Here is a 22,691-nt window from a genome sequence, read left to right as displayed (position 1 = left end):
CTGGCCCACTACACGGGCTTAAACACAGCAAGTATGAGTTGGCTTTTTAGTAGGTAGCATGAGATGAAAGAAGCATGAGGTGGTTGCTTGTCGATAAGCATGAAGCGATAACTAACTAACAAGCACGAGGTGTTGTAACACCCAACTGTGTTCATGTAGCATGTCCTGATGCTCTACGAACCAGCAACCAACCAATATTGGTATTGGTACTAGGATTTTAAATCTTGTCTCATTGTTTTGTAAGATGCTTGTTGGGAAAGGAGGTTAGGCAAAGAGTTCTGCAATATGAGGATGTATTCAATTTCTAACCTCACCAAACCAGTTTCCACAGAAAATTCCATTTAATTTCTGACAAAAGTCAAGAGTAGAAAGCTGCCAAAATTAAGGTGGAAGATCAGAAAATTTAGGAAAGATTAAAGTTCTCTTGACAACTAGAAGCATCTTAATAAAGAAGCACAGAAGGTTCTTGTATTGCTTGCTAAAGAATACCACGAGTAACTTGACTAAAGAGTAGTAGATTAACTTGAGGGTTTTCATGAGGCTTTGTAACTAGAGAAGAGCCAAAAATTCATCGAGAGATTAAACTTAATATCATCTCCTTGCAAGGCAGCCTTACCCCTTCGATTAAAATTAATCTTTTGCCTTCATCTTATGTTTCAAATGAAGTATTTGAGGATACTCTCACTGTTTTAACCTAAGTTGATTGGCATCAACCTTTATGATGATTTGGAAGTATGACTTTTCACATTCTCTCTAGATGGAGATTTCTTTTTCCCTATGTTAACATTAGCACATTATATTTATTATAATATTGGTAATGAACAAATATATGTATACATCTATGTCTGTATATAACAATGAATTGTAAAGGGTGGCCCAGTTCACGAGGCTCCCGCCATTGCGGGGTTTAGGGAGGGTCAAATGTATGCAGCCTTACCCCTGTATGCAGAGAGTTGTTTACCTATTTTGAACTCGCGACCTCCAGGTCACACTAGAGCTACCTTACTGTTGCGCTAGGGCTCACCCTCATTAATAGTGAATTGTACAAGTACATATTGTATAATGTATATATCATCGGAATAATGTTCTATACATTGCTGCATGCTTGCAAAAAGGAATCTAAGGCTGTTGATGAAGGGTTCAGAACTGGAGTAGTATTTTGTTTGGATTATTCATGGAAGGTTGTGCCTTGCAACTCCTTCATGGTCATTAGAGGAGGTTCTTCTAACCAATGTTGGGGATGCTTAAAATTTGGTAATTGAGGGGTCTCATGTGAAGAATCCGATATGTTTTCTAGAATGGATGAAGTTTCTTATTAAAAATGTCTTCTGGCGTTTTGAAAGTCTAGGTATTCTAATTGTGTTGGTCTTTGTTGGATGGTATTCTGCAATTACAAGAAAGGCCCCATGATCTGATCTCTCAGAAATTTATGTATGACCAGCAATTATCGGTTTATTTGAGCTTTAGTTATGAAGAACTAGTTTGTATTAGTCCAGTTACTTTAAATTTTAATTTTATTTTACTTCTTTTGCATAATATGGTCAAGTTATAGAGTCTTATATGGTATTTGAACATGGATTATGGAAATTGATCCCTGACTTGTAGCACCTGATCTTTTTAGGTGGTCAGCTCATTAAATGCTCATTCCGACTCTGTGGAGTGTATTGGACTTTCGCCAAGGTATGGTTGCTATCCCTGAATAAGCATGCTCTCTTTTTAAATTTGCATAGTAAAAGCATATCTCTGTAAGGTACACAGTATTGTGCTTGACATTGATGTTCCCATTTATATAGATGATGGTGTTACTTTCGAGAAATTTAGCTGGTTATCTCTGGAGTTGTTTGTTTACTATGTTGTAGTGCTTAAAGATTAAATATATTACTTCTCTTTTAGTTATGTGATTATTGTTGAGAAGCGTGTAATGTGTAAGATGCTTTGGAGATGCTATATTCTTCAAAGGCACCTCTTGGTATGTAAATGGTGAAAATACCGAATGACATAGTCTATTGTGCCGGTTCTAAGTCTCGGACCGGTTGCCTGGCGGCATGGGTCGGTACGGCCCTACAACGGGCCGTGCCGGCCCTGCATCGACACAGTTGAGGCGGGGGAGAGGGAGAACGGGAGAGAGGAAAAGAGAGAGCCCCGATCAGCCTCTCTTTTTCTTCCTCTCCCTCTTCCTCCCCCACTCTCTCTCTTTTCCGCTCTTCTGTTCTCCTTCTCCCCCTCCATTGTTGGTTCTGGTTTCGTTGTCGGAACTGTCTTGGTCCACCGCCGGTATGGCTCGGGACGTCCCTAACTGGGCAGTCCGGTTCGGGATGGTTCCACCGACCATGCTGAATGGACTCGTCAATCAAGAACATTTAATGAGGTAGAGTTTTACTCATGTTGGTGGCACAATTTGCAAACCAAAATGGTGACCTTATTAAAAATGCCTGAAGAAATTCATTTTAGGGTGAGAGGCTTGTGCTTAACTCAGGGTAACTTTTAGACCGAGGCCTAAACTAGAGACTTGAAGTCAACGTTTGGAGATCAGTCAGGGATGGATGAGTTGTCCCATCTTGTTCAATCTATCAGCTGATAGGAAAAATGGATAAGATCATGCATAGATCCGAATTTTGGAAAAACCTAGTCTGAACCATTGAACTAGATGGTTCAGCTGCTTGAACCATCCACCAACTCTAGTTCCCAGGTAGTGTACATTACATTGAAAGAAAAAAGGAAGACGGGGCACAAGATTCTCTTCTTTTTGCCCATCCCCTCTTCCTCATCCCCATCCCCTGGTGGGCGGGGATGCATCCCCGTCCCCCACCAGCAGCAAAAACAAAATAAAAATAAAAAAATTCAAACATCAAGACCCTGTTTGGATTCTGTGTTCTGATGTTTCTGATAGACCTGGATTGCCAATTCCTTTGCTTCACACTCAACCATCTGCCCTTTAGCCATTGTGGTGTAAAAGCCCTGAGGCCCCTGACCCTAATCCTCATGGTCAAAGACTCTTTGCCGCTCAATCTCTCTTTTGAAAAGTTGAACACCTTTTCTCTTGGAGCTTTTTTGTCAGTGGCCCTGCCTGGCGGCTGCCATTGTTGGACTTCATCAAATTGTTGTTGTTGATTGCTTTTCATTGGAAGTTCAAAGATCATAGATCACTGCTAGTCATCTTTGTTTGAAGATTGAGGACAGAAAGTGGGTTTGAGGAAGAAGGAAGTACATGATGAAAAGAGGGCGGCCTACTGCAAAAAAGTAAGAAAAACAAAAGATCTGACTGTCGACTTGTGATTGACCTGCGGTCGAACCTTCAACCCACATCCTGTCCTACAAAATGGTTGGACCTTGTCGGCAGGTTCTAAACAGTGTTTGAAGTTGTTTTTTCATCCAATCAAATAAAAAATCTGTTCCTTCTAATCTATGCTTGTATTGCCAAAAGAGAATTCATCTGTTTTCATTTCTTGTAGATACTGGTATATAGGTTAAGGCTTAATGATATGTTCGAACTTGCAACATGCATTATCACATCAGTAATATGCATATGTGGAAGCACATATCAAAATTTTGTGACTGTCTCTATTTGGTACCCTCCTTGGTTTAAGGAAGATTATGGGTTAAAATCTTGTCAAGTTGCTTAACAAATTTACAATTATTGCATATGTGGCAGTTTTGCAGGCTTTCAAGATACAATGCACCTTACTGGAGATGCATGTAGCTTTTTAGTTTGGAGCTAGTGTTTAGGGATTTGGGATTTTGGGTCCTTGTGTCTAGGGTAGCCCAAGGGGCATCTTATCTAGCCTCCGAAACCTAATTATTGGGAAAAAAAAAAAGAAAGTCAAAATGCTTAGCTGTATTCTGGTTACTGCACATAATATTAATCTCACAAGTTTTCTTTTCCTCTTTCAGCTATATTCTGTTATCTGTTTTCAACATTAGTTATCATTACCCTTTTTGTTTGGTAATATTATATTTTTATTTTAGACTCATTTGGACAAATGTCAACCATTCGTTTTAGCTGAAAATTTTCAGCCAAAGACCACCTGAGAGATTTTACTGAACTACTGGACCTTAGGACAAATATAATCATATGCCTGTTGTCTTGTGTATGATGGTGAGCAACATATGCATATATGTGCATGGTTGCATGAAGCCTATCATCACTATAAATTTACATTTGTGACTTAAAAGACACTAACCATATGAAATCACCTTGCAGTTTTACTTGGGCTGCAACAGGAGGCATGGATCAAAAGCTCCTTATATGGGATCTGCAGCATTCTGCAGTACGATGCACATGTGACCATGAAGTACTGATTCCTCACATGTACACACCAAAATCTTTTTGTACTTCTTTTCTCCTTATTCTTATAGTCGCCACTGGGTCTTGACTGGCAGGAGGGTGTAACATGCCTGAGTTGGTTGGGTACATCTCAGTACGTGGCTACAGGCTGTGTGGATGGAAAGGTACGGATCTGGGATAGTCTCTCCGGCAATTGCTTGAGAACTTTCAGTGGCCACGCCGACACCATTCAATCTCTGGACACGTCTGCCGATGGTAATTCCCTTGTTTCAGTCTCAAGTGATGGGACTGCTCGTATCTTTAAAATCTCAGAGTTCCGATAAGGTAAACTTGACATCCTTCTGTGCTGTATAACCATTAATTGATTGGTATAAAGAATTACTGGCTCAAGAGTTGATGTACTCAGTTAGTGTATTCGATAGAAATTTTGTTATATGCTTGAGTCCAGGTGCTGCACAATATTTTAAAAGTAATTGTCTGACTGGAGTGCCTTTCTTTTTAATGCTTTTTGACTATTGAATTTTGGAGGAAATTCTGGACTCAGAATGTGCACATGTAGATGACATGAATTCCAGTTTTGCTTGTTTCAAAAGATCGTAACTGTTGATCAATTTTAGCTGAATGTTTAAACAGTCTGACAAGGCAGCCGTCTTATCATAGTTGGATTAATCCAGATTTTAGACTGACTGGTGTTTGCTGTTCTTTCTTCTCTTGAGAGAATAGCTGCGCTAGGCCACAAAAAAAATGAGGACTTTCATGTGTTTAGCAGTCAATAACATGCTGCAGACGATATATTTTTGCTAGAACTGGTAGGAACATTAAACAGTGGCTGCCTTCTTTTGCAGTAGCTCTGCTGAATCTTTTAACTATGTCAATTTGCTACTTTACTGTTCTTTTACTAAAAGCATCCGGACACAACCGAAACATCCAATATCAAGTTTGAAAGGCATTCTCGTACTTCGCTTCCACTATGGACAATTCAGAGAGTTAAAATATTGAACCAAAGGTTTAATGGCTCAAGAGCCACCTAGTGGTTGCTGTTTGCTGTATTTGAAAAGAAATAAACAGGAGAAATGCTTCTTAAAATTCAAGATAAATAATCCTGCTTCGTTCTGTTGAAAAAAATCTGGTGTCTAACAGAAAAATTAAGTACAATGGTGCGAAATTTTATATATGATACACCTTCATATATGATACACCTTCGAGAGCCTGCAAGGTTGAGGTTGGAACATGGATAATAAGTAGTCCATCTCAGACAAGTCCATTTCCTTTAATCTCCAAGCATCCTGTATCGCTAAAATCTCTCCAGCTGGATCGCTGTTTGCTGATATAGAGATTCACAATTTGATTCAGCTGCTGCCAGGCTAAAGGGGGGTTGAATGTAACCTGCTGGCACCTTTACTTACAAATCCACTTGGGCACTATTTTGTATCAAATTTTCCTCTTGGCAAGAGAATGGCATCTCAATCTCTCAAGCACTCCACAATAAGACGTCGGTGCTTATTTAATAGGCTACCTGTGATAGCTGTGCATCCAGATTTTGTCATTGCATCTGATGGTAACACATTGGAGATTGTTCCTCCCTTGTCATGAGTTTCCACAGGGGACAGTTGGTATCACCACAAACTTTTTCTCAGCACACTTTTTTTTAGCTGTGTTATTATTATTTAGTCTATATTTCTGGTAAATATAACACATGAATCCCTGTACAAAGCAAAAGGTGTTTATACACCAATGAAATGGAAATCTAAAATCTGGCACCAAGGCAGTGTTTATGCAGCTCTCCACAATTAGTTGACCTATGATTTTACAGCAAAGGCCTCATAAATATCACTCTGGCTGTTGAACCAAATAATTGCTGCCTGTCACATATGATTCTTGTGTTGTAGCATTGTTTGGGGTTGCAGTCTGTCCAGATACCGCCGCACCTGCTGACGCTGAAAAACTGTGACCAATTGGATGGTCAAATCTACAAGATGGTCCATACTTGCACACTCCGAAACGACTATAATGTGTGCACACTGGTTGATCCTATGATATATGAACAAGTAAAGTAATTATGAATGGTGCAATCAATGCGATAGCATACATTTAGTTGAAAATCATAGGAATGCATGCTTGATAGTTGATACCATGACAAACATTTTTAGACTATTTGGAAGACAAATCTAAGCAAGAGCAGACTGCATGAGACTAAAACGTTATACTTGTTTCTAACAGCTGTTGCATGCTCAAGAAAAAAAACGTGGTTTATCCCTTCGAGCATATCATTGAATAGGAAATAATGACATCCATGCAACAGTAAGGATACCATGAAAGAGAGTGTTTATCAACAATAAAGATTAAATGTTGATCGAAAATAATGGAAAAGTAACTCACAGGTTTCAAGGGCAGGCCAACGGGGCTAAGAACGTCTACTGGCACTGTTTGAAGACGAGTCTTTGGATGGTGAAATTTACATGCAGTTTTAAATTTACAAACCCCATGTTTCATGAAATATTGGCATTCCGGCAAGCCAGGTCTCTCGGGATATTCATCAACAGGCACTTGCTGACTTACAGGAATATCTCCCTTGTTTGTTTTATGATTTATGGTTGAAGCTGAGGAGTTCCGTGCATGAATATCTGGTGGAAACAATGGACTTACCGGAGCCTAAAACATCCCAAATGAAAGTCAATAAAGAATGTAGCACCATGATACACCCATGTTTATTAACCTATGCTTATAAAAACAAAGATGCAAATGAAACACTCAAATTATAATTTTTTGAGCAATTGCTTATTCCCTTCAATTCTGAGTTCTGTATCCCTAGTGAAAAATTAGACATCTCAGAGAAAAATTGTAAATTCAGATCTAGTATCATAACATCAATAATGGGTTGTATCGATTTGCCTCTAGATGACCACCTGCTCTGAAATTGATAAATGCCCTCGAATTTTTGAAAGAAGTTGTGTTACCCTCACTGATAGCCGCACAAACACCCTATATATAGGAGGATCAGAGAGAGAGGTAATTTGAAAAAAAAAGAAAAAGATCTTAATAACCCTCTACATAACCAACGAAAAAACAAAAGAAAGATGCACCACTAATTCTAGTGCTCTGTGCAAAAGCATGCATCTTCTGAAGCAGCTCACTTCACGAAGGGCCATTAAGTTAAAAGTGGAAGTATGAAATGTGTCTCATAGAGTCATACTTGTTTACTTCTTTAAGGCTGTCTTTGGTTCAAGAACAAACGAAGTGAAAAATAATTACTTCAATTGCAATTCTGCAAGTTGTTTGGCTGATTTATTTCAGGAAATAATCTGTAATAGCTTGCAATGCTGTTCAGTTACAATGACTGGATAAGAAGGGGTACATATTCCTTGAATAAGAAAGGGTACATATTGCATAACATGTTTACCCGTCATGTCACTAACCTAAGTTTCTTCCACCCCTTCAACATGTTATATTCAGATAATTAGCAGTAATAATGCACATACTGAAGGACAGAGAATGAAAGTTAGCACCAAAAGTTTCATAGATCATCTTGATCTGATTATAGATTACTGAGTTTTTTATTCTTGGTCTCATTTAATATTCATGCAAACCTAGAACTGATGGCAACAATTAGAAGGATCATGATTTGATGCCCAAAGGAAACCAAACAAGTCACAAACCGAAAAATATTCTCGTGAACAAAAAAAAAAAAGATATAGTAGCTCGTGCAATAAAATAACCATCCTTTCCTCAAACAAAGAATCCAAACTGTGCCATGATGGAGGTATACCACTATCTGGGCGGGTGAACAACAACAAAGAATCCAAATGAGGCACAGAGAAGAGAACTAGATTGAGTGCTTCCAACCAAAGCCAAGAAAGATCCACTCCGAACCACAACTGAATATGAACATGTCCACAGCAAATAACAATAACACTCTATAACCAGGGGAGCAGAACCCTATGCAAGTTGGAGCAGCCAAAGGCGCCGGGTTGCAGACTAGAGGTGCCAGGTTCCAGATATAGGCAGTAAGGCTGTAAAAACAGAGACAGAGCAAGGGTAATTTTGCCCTAGTAAGGAAGGGGCAGCCAAAAAACAGGAACAATGCCTACTCCATGGAGGCCTTATTTTAGCCTTATGTTTGAACTGAATGGAACCTTATTATGGCATATGAACAAGAAAAACAATGACCAACAGGAAGAAAGTACTCATAAATAGTATTTCCTTGAGCAATATGCAGTGTTGTAAAAGCCAGTTGGGGCATGCAGATGGTTGAGGGATCAGATATCGCTTAAGCAGATATCTGGAAAAGTTGTACGAAAGAACACGTGTGTGTACACACACACACACACACACACACACACACACACACACACACACATATGTACATATGCACATACGCACATATATACGTATGTATCATAAAATTGTTCCATTTACTTTAGGAGCTGTCACAGTGTGACATAACATGATGACTGGTAAAATATTACAAAATGCAGAAAAATATAAATGGGTAATTTAAAAAAAAAAAGCTAAAGAATAATAAGTTAATACAACAAGCAACTTTACCGAAAAATCAATAATCCATGCAAATTTGGAAATGACAAAAGTGATTAAGAATTAACAAAACTGGAATGTCTATAAAAAGGAACCCTAACAAAAATATTAGCCAACTATTATATTTCCTAGAATTATATCATCAGTCACTCAATCCCCCAACAGAAAAGTCCTTTACCTTTCTATGAGAGACAATAAAAGGTATGAGAATGGAAGCTCTACGTATCTAAGGGATTCCTATGAGTAGGAACACTGAAAGAAAAAGAATACAAATTGCAGGAGTCCTGAGAGCTGGGCTCCTTAAAATCTAAATCGTCTTTGACCACGTTGACTGAGTCTTCTGGCTCTTTTCTTCTCTAGCTGCCACAAAGAGTACTCCTAGACAAGTTAAAGAGACCAAGAAGCTTGCAATTAAGAAAAATAACATAAGCAATTCCTTCTTCCTTTTCTTCTTCTGTTTTAAATTTTACTTTTTCATAAGCTGTACTTGCTGCTACTCCATTGCTTCCTCAAGAGCCTAGTTATGATTCCATGCAGTTGAGTTCTTCTTGATTGTCATGCATCACTTCCATTGAAATCCTTGAACAATTATGTTATCATATGTTTTCTTCTATCGAAACCTCTGCATTGATAAACTTTTTTTTCAATCCATTTCATAAGCAAGAAAATAACCATCATAGTCAACCTCCCTAACATGTTGCAGGATTAGTTTTCAAAAACTTCTGTCAAGTTCATCATCTTTGTTTTCCCACATGATTTCAAATTAACTGAGTAATAAACACACCAAAACAATTTGCAAAAACTTTAATAAAACTATTCCACATCATGAAGTTATATCAAGCCACAGGCAAAAAGAAGTCCAATTTTCGTAATTTCAGAGACAGGTTGAAACATTAAGCATGCCTTTTCATAATGGTCTCTTATTTATGCCAAAATATCAATTTTGAATGCTCCTTGTACAATGCAAACTATACATGGAACCCAAATATACTGATAAAGCCTGAAATGCATTGGTTGAAATTTGAAAGTGTCAACAGTTTGTTTCTCAAACTTGCACTATGTGAAATTTCTTGAAAACTTGGAGTTATATGCAAATGTTAAAATGGACATATTATGTTTCATAATCAACATTACATTATTTTCACTCCACTATATGATATTATGGATATAGAGGCTTAAGCTCTTCCAGGAGTTTCATACAGAACCCTTTCTAGACAATGTTAACATTCCTAGAAGACAGGGTATCATTCTATCTTCTCAAACATCATGATTCAAAGCAAAGTGGCAAATATTATTTAAAGAAAGATAGTTCTTGGGAAATGTGAAGTGATTAATCACCTGATACCCATTCCATTCTAGATTTGAATGGAGCCTTTGAGGAGGTAAAATCATCCCAGGAACATAAGAGGGTGATGCATTGAGGAAAGAAACTGGCTCATTTGACATTGTCTGCACAGGCCAGGTCATGGGCACCTGTGGTGCTCCTAAACCACGTTGTTGTGGAGGTTCACTATTTCGATGGCCTGATCGAGGATCTTGTCCACCCACAGCAGTAGGATCAGGATGATGATACTTACAGTTTGTTGCAAATTTGCAACTGCCATTACGCATGTAATAAGGGCACTCACGTTCTCCCTGCAATTGTAGGGTAGCATCAGTTGGTGGTGCTAAAATACTAACTTCAGAAGGTGTTGGAAAAGTGCAGAATGCCAAGACTTATGGCCAAACATCAGCTTCAATATACCTTGCCATGAAGTCCTGATACTTGTAAGCATTCATATCTATGAGAGAACATAGCAGACTTACCGGTCGAATTGGAAGGCCCAAAAAATTTAGCTGCACTGAGTTATTTTCATGTTTTCCTCGATGATGAACATATTTACAAGCTTTTCCAAACTTACAGCCTCCTGGCATTGAGTAATACTGCAAAATCCATTATCTGCTATCAATACAAGCAGCATTATGATATGATGCAGAAAACAGTGAATAGGTATGACAAGAAAAGTTCGCTTTTCCTATCTAAACAATTACATATCTATTACCTCTGAAAAGAGAGAGAAAAAACAGTGTGGCTAACACAACATTAGCACATCTATTTGTAACATTAGTCATTTTGAATAAGGTATGCCATCTCGATACCGGGCTCCGTACCGGTGTTACCTTGTCACTGTGTTGGTATGCCCGGCAAGTGGGCTAGTTCAGCGTACGAGTGTTGGTACACCCCTCATACCATATACTGGTATGGTACGTATGATATACCATGATTTTGAATACCTAAGGGTTCGTTTGGTTGGGATATGTCAAATTATGGGTTAATCTGTTGATTCCTAGAAATCATTTACCTGAAAAAATGATCGCAGGGGAAAAAAATTTACCATGTTTAGTTGGTGAAAAAATTACTCTAGAAAGATGGCATCGGAAAAGATGACTATGTTTGGTTGCACGTAATCTTATATGGAAATATTGTCAAATTTTTATTAATGCACTTGAATAAACAATTCAAGTAATAACATTTTTTTCTCAATTCATTTGTTGGCTATTTATGGCCCACTTACATAAATGCTAACAATATTGGCTATTTCGAATATTAAAACATATTTACATGAGGTATACATATAGTTATATAAAGACTATTTAATTTAAATATTTTTAAATTAATTATACATATATTAGAAAATATTTCTTATTATAAATAAATCTAGTATGTTTTAGTATACAAATAAATATATTAATTATTTATAAATCCTTTGTTAGATTTAATGATCATTAATAAATATTTGTTAATTACTTTAATAATAATTAATATTTATTAATAAATATATTAATATATTTATAATATATTGATATAATATTAATATAATTAATATTAATTATATAGTATAATTTATATAATATTAATATAATATAAGTGAGGCATTTTCGTCAAGAAATGATATTTTCATATTATCTCCACTTGGTAATCTGCCGTGGGAAAATAAATATCACCCTCTGTTGGTATTTATTTTATCTAGTGGTATTTATTTTACCTTCTCTCTCAGAAAAATAGATATGGGATCCACCATTTGTTTTACCATCTTTCTTATCCATTTTTCGTACCACATGATAATCTGACATTCAACTTATTTTCTCATGCTAGATTACCTCCAACCAAATGGGCCCTAAGACTATTATGGGAAAATGCATAAAACAAGAACAGATATTTAGGAAACCCCACTGTGTTTCTTGCTCAAATAAAAACATAATACCAAAGGAAAATGTTTTACATGTAAAATTAAGACTCATCAAGATCTTTACACTCCCCAAATAGCTGGAAAAAAGTTAGATGATTATGATTATGAACAAGAACTTTACACTAAGCAAATTGAGATATACAAATGAACTAATACAACTTACATGTCATAAAATAAACATCTTTTGCAAAAGAAATAACTTTAGTTATTTACCTACATTGGCACTAATGTGGTACAATAATAAAGATTTGGAATGTACATGGATTATTTTTTGTATCTCCACTGACTTATAAGCATTAAATCTTATAGTTGGCAGAGAACCTCTCAATCTTTTTGCAGTTAATACCTCGACAGAACAAAAAAGATACAATGCAGATCAACCTGAATGATGGAAAGGATCTCGCTCCAAAAAATTATTCAGTCAGATAATCCTTATCTCGCAAAAATGTCCAAGCCAAATACTTACACATTTCAAGGCATTTATCTTTCAACGTATCAACTTCTTTTTTTAGTCATGTTGAGTTTTCCTGGAGCATGCTATGTGATAAGCACTTCCTAATTTGTTTGCTATGAAAGATGAATCCAGCAAGATTAAGAAAAAGGAGTTCTAATAATTCAAGAATTATTCACAAAATTTCAAGGATTATTAGTAACATTTGGCAAAAATCAAGACAACATTCCTTTCAGTCAAGAAGAAATGGGATTTGCTTAGAGATGTTAGTTTTCAGAAATTCTCAATAAACGAGTGACTATACGATAATATGTTATCTGGACATTTCTAAGTTGTGGGAGTTCAACACTTTTGGACGCTTGAACGTGGTAGGACACTCCACTTTGAAATGTCTCGCTGACATCAGCAAAAGTTGCCACCACTTGGCACCTTGTTTTTCTATTGGAGCGTCATGCAGTGGATCTTAGTTTCAGTGCTGGACACCTTAAGAGTCATTATGTTGTTAACATAAAATAATTACAGTTATATCGACACTTCAAGTCAAAAGGTACCGAGCCCTATACTAGTGCCACCTTGTATGCCTGATATGAGGGGTTTGGCATACCGAGTGTCGATATGCCCCCCATGCTACGTACTGGTACAAAATCAGTATGCTCCGTACCGCTGGGTTCGATATGGTATGGCATACCTTGCTTCAAATAAAAATCATTCTGTGGACAAGCATCAAAAGTGTCATTATGTAGATCTCTAGAGGCTGTTGTGTCCAATACTTGAGGACATTTAGATACTTGGCGCCTGTGTCAAGCACTTATGCAATGCTGATATAGAGATTAGGTCAGAGAACACATCTAGTTAATTGAGCAAGCTGACCTATGGGGAAGAAATACCATAAACATATTTGAAAATTTTGTTAGAAGTCCTATGTATTTCTCTAAGAATAATAGAATATTGTGAATGTGATGGTGGGCCTGAATTCTGAAAGCATTTGCATGACTGAAACAAAAATCAGTGCCCAGGTGATGACATTGGTAAAAAAATACAAGGCAAGCAGTGAAATTCTAGTACAAGTTTAAAACTATAAATCACAAAGGATGAGACATTGAGAGATAAATCCTATTTGCCTTGAATCAGGGGAAAGAAATTATATGAGGACATGAGAAATGCTTCGCACAAGAACCCATGAAACAAAGCAAAATAAAATAATTGGACAACATACAACTTAAAGTGCTTGAGCTTGTTAGGGTTAAAAATGAAAATTAATCACTGCTGGTAGATCCTTTGATTAATGTCTTTTGGAATATCATGCAAAAAGATAATTAAGGATAAAAATCTAGGAGAAAAAAAATAGCTTCTATCTTATGCCAATGAGATTCAACCAAAAAAGTCAAACCTGGCAGAAGAATATTCTCAAAGTCATTAGAAAGTAGAAACCATTGATGAGAGATTCTTTGAAAGGTAATTAGGGATAAAAAACTAGGAGATGACAGAGAAAGATCTATGCCAACTTTAGGTCAACAGTCTCTTGCTATACAGATTCAATTTTAAGTTGTCGCACTTGCATTACTTGAATATTTCCATGAGAAGCAAATTACAATCAGCAATCTTGCAGATTTTACCATGACTAAATCAACACATCCATTTCCCATATCAGAAAATTGTGAAACAAGTTAGAGTAATTGTATCAGAAAATTGTGAAACAAGTTAGAGTAATTGGAAAAGCCAGCAAACCAACTACGTAAAACATGAAAAAACATCCTACAAATAGTAGTGTGCTTCCAAAATTCACCCTATGTAAAGTTTCTCTGACATGAGCATAGGCCAAATCAACTTGAAACAAAAGGTATACTTCCTATGTGTAAAAATAAGGTTATTTTTTTGGCTAACATGATTATGGAAATATTGATGAATTACAAGCATTTCAAGGAATACACTCCTACGAGAGCGCCCATAAAATAGCTGAATGCTGAAATTCGAAGCAAGAGATAGATGAAAAGGTCATAAATCAAGAGTAAAAATAGAGCGTACAACACATGGTAGGCCGTACTGGTCCATACTGGTGCTTATCGGGCATATCATAACTGAACCAGTATGATGTTTAGGGGGCATATCAAGTATCAGTATGCCAAACTGAACCCCATACTGAGCATACTGACACTACACCTAGATGGTACCGATACGCATCTAGTACCAAGATTGCGAACCTTAATACAACCTACCATTTTAGCTAGAAACTTCAACTATAACAGTAGTACTTTCTCCCTTAACAGACAAAAAAATGGATGTCAAACCTCCTCAGAACTTCTTTAGAGTGTACAATCATATAAAAGGATATATTCATTGTTTACTTCAAATAGTCCTGTTTGTATACTAGATTTTGGCACATGCTATGAATGAAAGTGGAACACACCATTTGGAACCTGAAGGATGCAAGATGCATGGAATTTAGTAGTAGAATAGATGTTCTATGGACAGCTAGGGTTCCATCAATACCAATAAAACCAAGTCCAGTTACCATGCTATACTTCACCCCTCTTGCGAGGAGCTGCTCTATCAAGCTTGTCAATGATGAGATTTTTTTTTTAATGAACAAATACAGTTCCCCAAATCTGTGTTAAGTATACATTGTTAATTAGTAACTTTTTGAGAGTTTAAGAACACAGTAGTCTTATATTCTTATTCAGAAGCTTTTCATTTCAAGTACCATCACATATGAGGACCTACTTTTAAAGTCCTTGATCTGGCAGACAGACAGGACTTAAAGAATTTGAAGATTTTGGAAGGTAGCTTAGTCATGCAAAACAGAATCGTGACTGGGGGAAGCATAAGGAATTATGCTAGATTTCAGTGGAATTTAGAAAATAGAAGTTTGAGATGTAGAAGATCAATGTCAACATATTCAATAACATTGGCAAGTAAATACTGAATGAGAAACTGTTAACCAAGCAAAACGCTCACCTTGCATTCTGTTTGCCCACCCCTTTCAGAAAGTGTTTCTTTTCCCTTTTCTTCAGTAGCCTTTCACAGTAAATTCAGAAAGAAATTTAGGAACAGTACAGAAGTGCAGCAAAGCAGAAGTCTATAACACAAAGGACCAAATGCATTATAAAGTTTCCTTTCAAGACAACACTACTAAAGTACATCAAATCAGAATTTTATTTATTTTTCCTTTTTGAAAAAAATAAGCGTGATCCCTTTTGTGGCCAGACTTGAACCTCTTTTACTGACAAGGGCAAACCTACACTTATCAAGTTGAGTTCACTTAGGACTCCTTAGAAAAAAAGAGAGAAAACATATAAGAAAAAAATTAATCTTCAAGCATATTAGAAGAAAAAGGAGAAAAATACCATCTAGCTGCTCCCTGAATTCCAACCCAACCAATTTTTGAAATACCAATTTGGTCCCTTTAAGATTGATTTGCTGCAACTACACAATGCAAATAGCAAATAATCCTTCAGATGACCATATGGGCCTGCACGTCCCTCCAAGTCCTGATTATAAGACTAACAAGATGAATTTTCAACAGCAATAACACCCATGGATGGCCTAAACAGCCAATCGGAGGCCTGTTTTCTTCTCAAAGTAATGATACAGATGAGTCACATATCCTATGCAAACTTTATAGTGTTGTTTCCCATGCATTTTAACCTTATCTTGGATGAGCAGATCCTAGGTCTAAGTTGCATCAGATCAAGGGTCACCGAACCGGTACCGGTTCAAATCGGTACCACTGGTTCGGCCTGGTTCACCCATCCAAAAACCCAAAAAATATTTAGAACCGGTACGGACCGGTACGGTTGGCCGGTTCGGGCCGGTACAGGCCGGTATGGGCAGTATGGTTGGCTGTTTTGGACCAGTACGGACCGGTACCGATTTTTAATGCCGAACTGGACCGGTCAAAGCCGGTACCGGTTCAGTACGGGCTGAACCGACCGGTACGGGCCGGTTCAGTATTCCTTGCATCAAGTTCAGATGGATGTGCAGTAAAACTAAAATGGTTTAAGTGAGGAGCAAGTAGGCAAAGAAGGTGAAAGAGTTGGTGCCTAAACTGAAATGGAACCAATAGAGGACTATGGAAACCAAGGTGGGCAATAAAATGAGATCTTCAAAAGAATCTCCTAACCTTTTGCTTGACTGTATTGGGAAATAAAATGTGGGCAATAAATGGGTTCCAACTGCCCCAATTAACTGTTTAGGTAATTTGTCACAGTAAGTAGAGAGGTCTTTCTTCCTCCACTTGTCACAAATAGAGAGGTAGCTGTACAGAACAGCCAAACCTGTGTGGCCACTCTCTTCCTCCATGTTTTCTCCTCTTCATCCCCTTTCTTTTTTCCTCTTCCTCTGTTGTCACTTGCCTATTACTTTATTCTTTCAATCTTTTTATATGATAAGAGAAACTCATAGACCTAAACTTGGGTCAAGCGACTCTAGGTCAAGCAGTCTTATGATGCTGGCACATCTCAGGTCTCAATGAAACCAGCACCTGTTAAACACACCCAATTTCAATCCCACTCAACCAAACCCACCCATTTTAATTTTATTCTTGAGAGACCACAAAAGGAAGGGAATATAAATCTCATAATTTTATTCACTTATTAAAAATAAGCAAGTAATAGTATTGTTCTTGAATAACATATTTATTCTTTAATAAGCCACTGCATCATAGCATGCCAAAACTTACTCCTGCAATCAAGGACAGCGGAACTGGTATCGGGCACCGTACTGGTTGGCTGGCGGGACGAGCCAACATGGGCCCGCATTGTGTCGTGCCGGGCTCATACCGACACATCTTCTACAATGGAAGAGAGAGAGAACGAGAAAGGAAAAGAGAGAGAGCGGGGGAGGGAGGGAGAGGAAGACCAGGGAAGAGAGAGGGAGTCAGGGCTGACCAATGAAGCCTGGGGAGACTCCGCACGGAGGAGGCCGACTTCACTTAATTTTGCTGACTTCAACTTAAAAAAAGCAAAAATAAAAGGGCCCCCCCTTCGGGGCCCCTGTTTCGAACATAACATTCGAAACAAGGGCCCGGAGGCAGAGCCCCGCCTCCGCGTCTCCCCGGCCTCCGCCTCCTCTACGTGAAGGCTCCCCGGCCTCCGTCGGCCGGCCTCTCTTGCTTCCTCTTCCTCTTCCTCCCTTCCCTGCTCTCTCTCTCTCTTCCTCTTCTCCTTCTTTCCCTCCGGCGAGCTGTCTCGGTATCAATGGCTGAACCATTCCGGTCCACCGCCGATATGGCCTAGGACACCTCAAACCGGGCGGTTCATAACGGTTCCGCAGACCTTGCCTATAATCCTTTAATAAATGCAACAATAAGTGGACGGACAATTTATACATAGTCAGAATCGTTTATAACTTGGAAACAAACGGGCTGCAAAGCAGAACTAACTGACTCTAAGGCTTTCAGGATAAGACTATGAAATCCTCAATAGCAGTATATTAGATTCTAGCCAAAAAAATGCTGACCTTACGTTCTGTCTGATCCACCATTTTTGAAGGAGAACCTTCTCTCTTCTCAACAAACTGTAACAAGAAGTACAAAAGTCAATCATGAATGCAGAATTACTTTAACTCAGAGGTCATTAAGCATCAATTCTAGAATTGACAAATGATTGCACTTTCCTTTTAGGAAAGGGAAGGAAAGGGTAGTACGATCATATTAACATAGGTGTTGGTTCATAGTTTATACTAAACAGAAAAAAGGGGAAAAGAAGAGGTTTGAAAACAAAAATTGTAACCTTGGATTCTTTCGGCTCCACCCTTTCTGAAAGAGTTCCATTTTGCATTTCATCAACAGCCTGAAAAGGAAAAAAAAATCAAGAGAAATAATGATTTATCCAGTCAGAATTTATAACATCAATGAGAAAATATGATGAAAAACCCCAGAACCATTTTGAATGCTAATTTGTTCACGTGCTTGAGAAAACAATAGACCAAAGTGAATCCGTTTCACTGGCACTGACTATCGAATTAAGAAATCAAAATAGACGGAACAGAGGTAAGCCGAAGCAATAATAAACAGCCAACGAAGGAAAACACTCACCTCCTTTTCCTTCTTATCAACCTTCATAAGAAATTCCAAAATCAACAATACAATAACTACAGAATACTACTTCAATTAGAAGTCTATAAAAGCAACTTGAAAATATATATGTAATTATAGCGTCCTCTTAGGATGAAAGAGAGCCATGTTTATGAATACATGTATCCATGTGTGCTGGTGTGCAAAGCCCAAAGAAATTCTTGGCATAAAAGTATCATAAAAATTAATTATAACAAAATTAACAGTCGAAGAAGGAAAATACTGACCTTGCTTTCTGTCTGTCCTACCTTTGGAATAGGTTCCTTTTGCTCTTCTTTAATAGCCTTTGAAATTAAATTAAAATAGAAAAATAAAAATCAATCCCAGCAATATGGCTTTAATTCAGGACTTCATATCATCATTGAGTCTCATTCCAAAAGGAAATTATGACCATGTTACTATGTTTATTAGTCAATATTAAAGATCAGTATACTAGTCAATCATGTATTATCAAAGCACTTTACATCAAGACAAAATAAAATAACAATATCCAATAAAGCATTTTTATTATGTTTACAGAACAGTGGAATCTAGTAAGCTCTTCACTAGCTTACACACCACGGTGAGTAATTGTAAATGTTCAAATCACTGCAAGAATGTGCCACATGTGCCACATGCTACCAGTGCATTCCCACAATTCAATTGTCTAATTGATCGCATACTGTAGACTGGTTAAACTAAATAAGTAACCAAAATTGCAATGCAAATTTTATTTTTTGATAATTCCTATTTAAGGGCTAACCGGCCATGGAAGAGTTTTTAAATAATTCCAAATTTGTGAGGAAGCAATTTTCTTACAGCATGATGCATTGAATGGAGAAATTTCTCCAGCATTTTAAGTAGGTCTTAGCAACTCTCTATTCTAAGCTAGTTTATGCTTTGTGTTTCTAGTAAGTTTCGACAACTTAAAGAAATTTCTCCACCACTACATAATACTGGAGCTATAACTTGACGACCCCTTGATACACAATGTGAACCTCATACTAGACAGCGGTGTTTACAACCCCACGTACACTCCACATGGCATAAAGGTGAGGGACTGCATTTTCGACTTTCCATGTCAAAAGCCATGATAGTTGTTTAATGATATTATGAATATACTCTTTCTTTGTTCATTTGTCATATCATTGCTACCAAAATACTATTTATTCTTGAATCTTGGCCATCTTTGATTCCATCCATTAGTTCAATGAGTTCCGACAACCTAATTACATTTCAATTGTTAATTTTCACAATACCTATTTAGATATATTTTTAATTGCTATATGTGATCTTATATAACAATCAAGAAATGCATATATTTTTAACAGACATTGGAAACCATGACTAGAATACTTAAAGAGACACTCTCAACATATGTCTTGCAAAAATAAATCATTAAGACAATAAAACACAAGAAAATGCAAAAGAATGGACGCCATAATAGGCCATACCATGGGTGTATTTTTCATCTCGAATATACTAGTCAATACCCTTAGTCAGCATGGTGCACGGTAAGGTGTGCATTGCACTTAACACTTGGACGAGACAAAATCAGTACAAACTACAAAGTATTTTGAACCTTGGTTCCAACCCAACCAGAGTTTTGTCTCAAGCAAATTTTGGATTATTAAAGTCAACAACAGGTTGAATAATGGATAGTTTACAAAGAGATGTAACAATAGTAATAAATCTCACTATATTATATCATATACAACCTAAAATATTGATCATGCTACAAATATAAATAGGAAATGTCTGTCTTAGTTGCATTAGTAACAAGTTAGGTTCAGCTAAGCTTGAATTCAACTTCAAACCAACTCAGCCAGGGTCTATTGCATCTTTTCATCCCAAGCCCAACTCAGATTGTTCAAAACACTAACCTAGCCTTACCCAACAAGTACGTTGGATTAATTTCATGAGGTTGACACCCAGCCATAATTACTGACATACTATTGTAGCTATATATACAAAACAAAGACCGGTGTCATTTATGGAAGTAATAGGACAAGAAACCAGGATCTGCCTTGAAATATCATATTAAAATAAATGATAATATATATTATCTTTTCTCAACAGCTTGCTTGCTTCTCTGAAAAGTTCCTGAAAGTTTGTCAGAATCCAGAAAGTGCTATGAGTTCATTCACAATATGATCTTACCATAGTGAAACAAATTACTCAATATTGAAATACCCACAAAGATTCTATTTCAAATTTTTAGGAAAGAAAAGTAACAGACAGAAATCTCACCTGATTCGCCTCAAATGGTTTCTTGGATTTCACCTACAAAATCAAATTTCCATCATCATCAGTCAAAATGTCCAAAGAAAAATATTTTTCTAAAAAAAAAAAAAACCTGATTCCTCTTCCTTCTGGCAGGATGATTAAACTTGCAGCTCGATCCGAATCGGCAGCTTCCAGTTTTCAAATAATACATGCAGTCAGGCTCATCGGGTCTCTGGGGATACCGAAACCTCTCTCTCTTCCAGTCTTTCTCCTTCCCCGGCGACCCCGAATCCTTCTCAAGAACACCATCATTCTCGTCACCAGTGATCTCTTCCTGATCGCCAGCCCCAGTGATCTCTTCCTGATCGCCAGCCCCAGTACTGTCCTGATCACCATCTCCCTCGGCAGACTTCTTCTCCAGCTTCAAGCTCGCAAGCTCTCCAGTAAGAGCTTCCACAGAAGAATCGGGAGGGCAAGAAGAAGAGGACGGGGCTGGCGCCAACCCTAACCCTAGCTCCTCCGCCTTGGGGACTACTTCCGCCTCAGAAACCACCATTCTTTCTCCACATCGAGAAGGATTAAAGAAACCCTAATGGCGGACAGAGAGAAATGAAGGGGGAATAAAAGGAGGAAAGCGCGAGAGACAGAGAAGAACGTTGACGACCATATAGTAAAATTTATTATTTAATTAATTTATATAGAGCGAAGGTGGCTCTTTACGGCCATCGTGGCAGTAGAATTTGGACTTTTATGTTGACTTAATTAGACCTCCATTCTGACACTGCACAACTGCATACCCTCGAATTTGGTGCCATTACCATTTTCCGTAACTGTGCAAGAGAACGAGAGTTACTCCCGCCCTCCAATCTATCTTATCGTTATAATATTTTTTTCCTTTAGAGAGAGAGAGAGAGAGGGTGCACCACTGTTTCTTCTCCCTCATCTCTCTTTTTTTATTTTTTTTTATTTTTACTGCTGTCTCAAAGACTAAATCGTCTAGCTTATATATCCTAAGATATTATAGCATTTGATTTTATTATTATCGATTTGAGATATGCTTGTGGATTCAACAAGTAATTGCACCCCATCGTCCTGCTTCCTATGTTTGCTTCTTTCTCATCCTCAACAATTTTAAGTCAAGCTTGATCATTTCTCCTCCTTGTGAAATTATACTCTGCACCACGAAACAATCTTAATGGAAAAAATGTAGGACACCTCGACCTTAGCCAGACCGACCCACCTGACTTCAGACATGAACCGAGATGATCCAACCGAGGAGTCGCCAGTCGAGGAGAACTATTGCACATCACATCGGCCTAGGTAACGATAAAAATGGCTCTCCTATATAAATGGAGCAATCTGGGAGACTTGAGGTATGCATATAATAAATACTCACTATTTTTCATAGTGATTACTCTCTACTGAGATCTCTTTCTTCCACATTGTTGCCCCATTATTCTAACTTAGGTATTGGAGGGTCCCCCGCCAGGAACTTTTTAGCAAGTGAACTTCTTGCAGATCAACCAGAAAAGGAGACTAGTGCCTGATGCCTCAACCAACCTACCAGCTCGCCTCCAGTCAACCTCAAGGTCATCCGAGTTGCACTTCCACCTCGGTTCGGATTCGGTAGCAACAAATCTGTGACAAAATAAAATGTTTAGCATGGTTCACCACCACACGATGCACATGCTGTAGGGTATAATTTCTCCTACTCCTTATATGATAAAACCAACGATGTCCATGTCAAAATTTCTAAAAAGCTCTTAATGTATCTTCTAATTATCTTCGTCGATATCGTAGTCAATCCAAGAAAGATATTAATATAAAATGTCACTCGTCGAAGGTGCTGGAAAAGCTTAACTACTTTGTTTTTTATTTTTATTGTTGACAAACTAAATGATCATGGCAAGCTTG

The 22,691-nt window shown here is 37.6% G+C and overlaps 2 protein-coding genes across 5 annotated transcripts in view; one reads left to right on the top strand and one right to left on the bottom strand.

Annotated features, from left to right (window-relative positions):
• The window catches only part of LOC103711604 (transducin family protein / WD-40 repeat family protein), a 40,386-nt gene extending 35,509 nt beyond the window's left edge, over nt 1-4,877 (top strand). For both annotated transcript variants that reach the window (XM_008797819.4, XM_026806416.3), the window contains exons 9-11: nt 1,622-1,680; nt 4,202-4,292; nt 4,381-4,877. In XM_008797819.4, coding sequence (XP_008796041.3) covers nt 1,622-1,680; nt 4,202-4,292; nt 4,381-4,608 — 378 coding nt within the window. In that variant the 3' untranslated portion in view covers nt 4,609-4,877. The remainder of the gene's footprint in view (nt 1-1,621; nt 1,681-4,201; nt 4,293-4,380) is intronic.
• A 475-nt stretch (nt 4,878-5,352) lies between these two features.
• LOC103711605 (zinc finger CCCH domain-containing protein 65) lies at nt 5,353-21,497 on the bottom strand. 3 transcript variants are annotated; one of them, XR_015977199.2, is made up of 10 exons: nt 20,908-21,462; nt 20,802-20,834; nt 18,800-18,856; nt 18,229-18,288; nt 17,957-18,013; nt 15,455-15,514; nt 10,625-10,741; nt 10,157-10,453; nt 6,665-8,295; nt 5,353-6,316 (listed from the first exon to the last, which is right to left on the bottom strand). XR_015977199.2 is itself a non-coding variant. In XM_008797821.4 (10 exons), the coding sequence occupies exons 1-10, from the start codon at nt 21,331-21,333 to the stop codon at nt 6,116-6,118; spliced, it is 1,581 nt and encodes a 526-aa protein (XP_008796043.3). In that variant the 5' UTR covers nt 21,334-21,497; the 3' UTR covers nt 5,353-6,115. The 3 variants fall into 3 exon arrangements, 2 of the variants coding, with proteins under 2 accessions (XP_008796043.3, XP_008796045.3); XM_008797821.4 differs by having other exon boundaries at nt 6,665-6,937; nt 20,908-21,497; XM_008797823.5 differs by lacking the exon at nt 6,665-8,295.
• Nucleotides 21,498-22,691: the final 1,194 nt, after the last annotated feature.

This window comes from Phoenix dactylifera, chromosome 4, assembly GCF_051530095.1.
Source record: "Phoenix dactylifera cultivar Ajwa chromosome 4, Ajwa_hap1_PhDact_Kaust_v1.1, whole genome shotgun sequence".
Classification (NCBI taxonomy): Eukaryota; Viridiplantae; Streptophyta; class Magnoliopsida; order Arecales; family Arecaceae; genus Phoenix; species Phoenix dactylifera.
The sequence above is the reverse complement of the archived record's forward strand: the minus strand, read 5'-3'. Positions and strand labels throughout refer to the sequence as shown.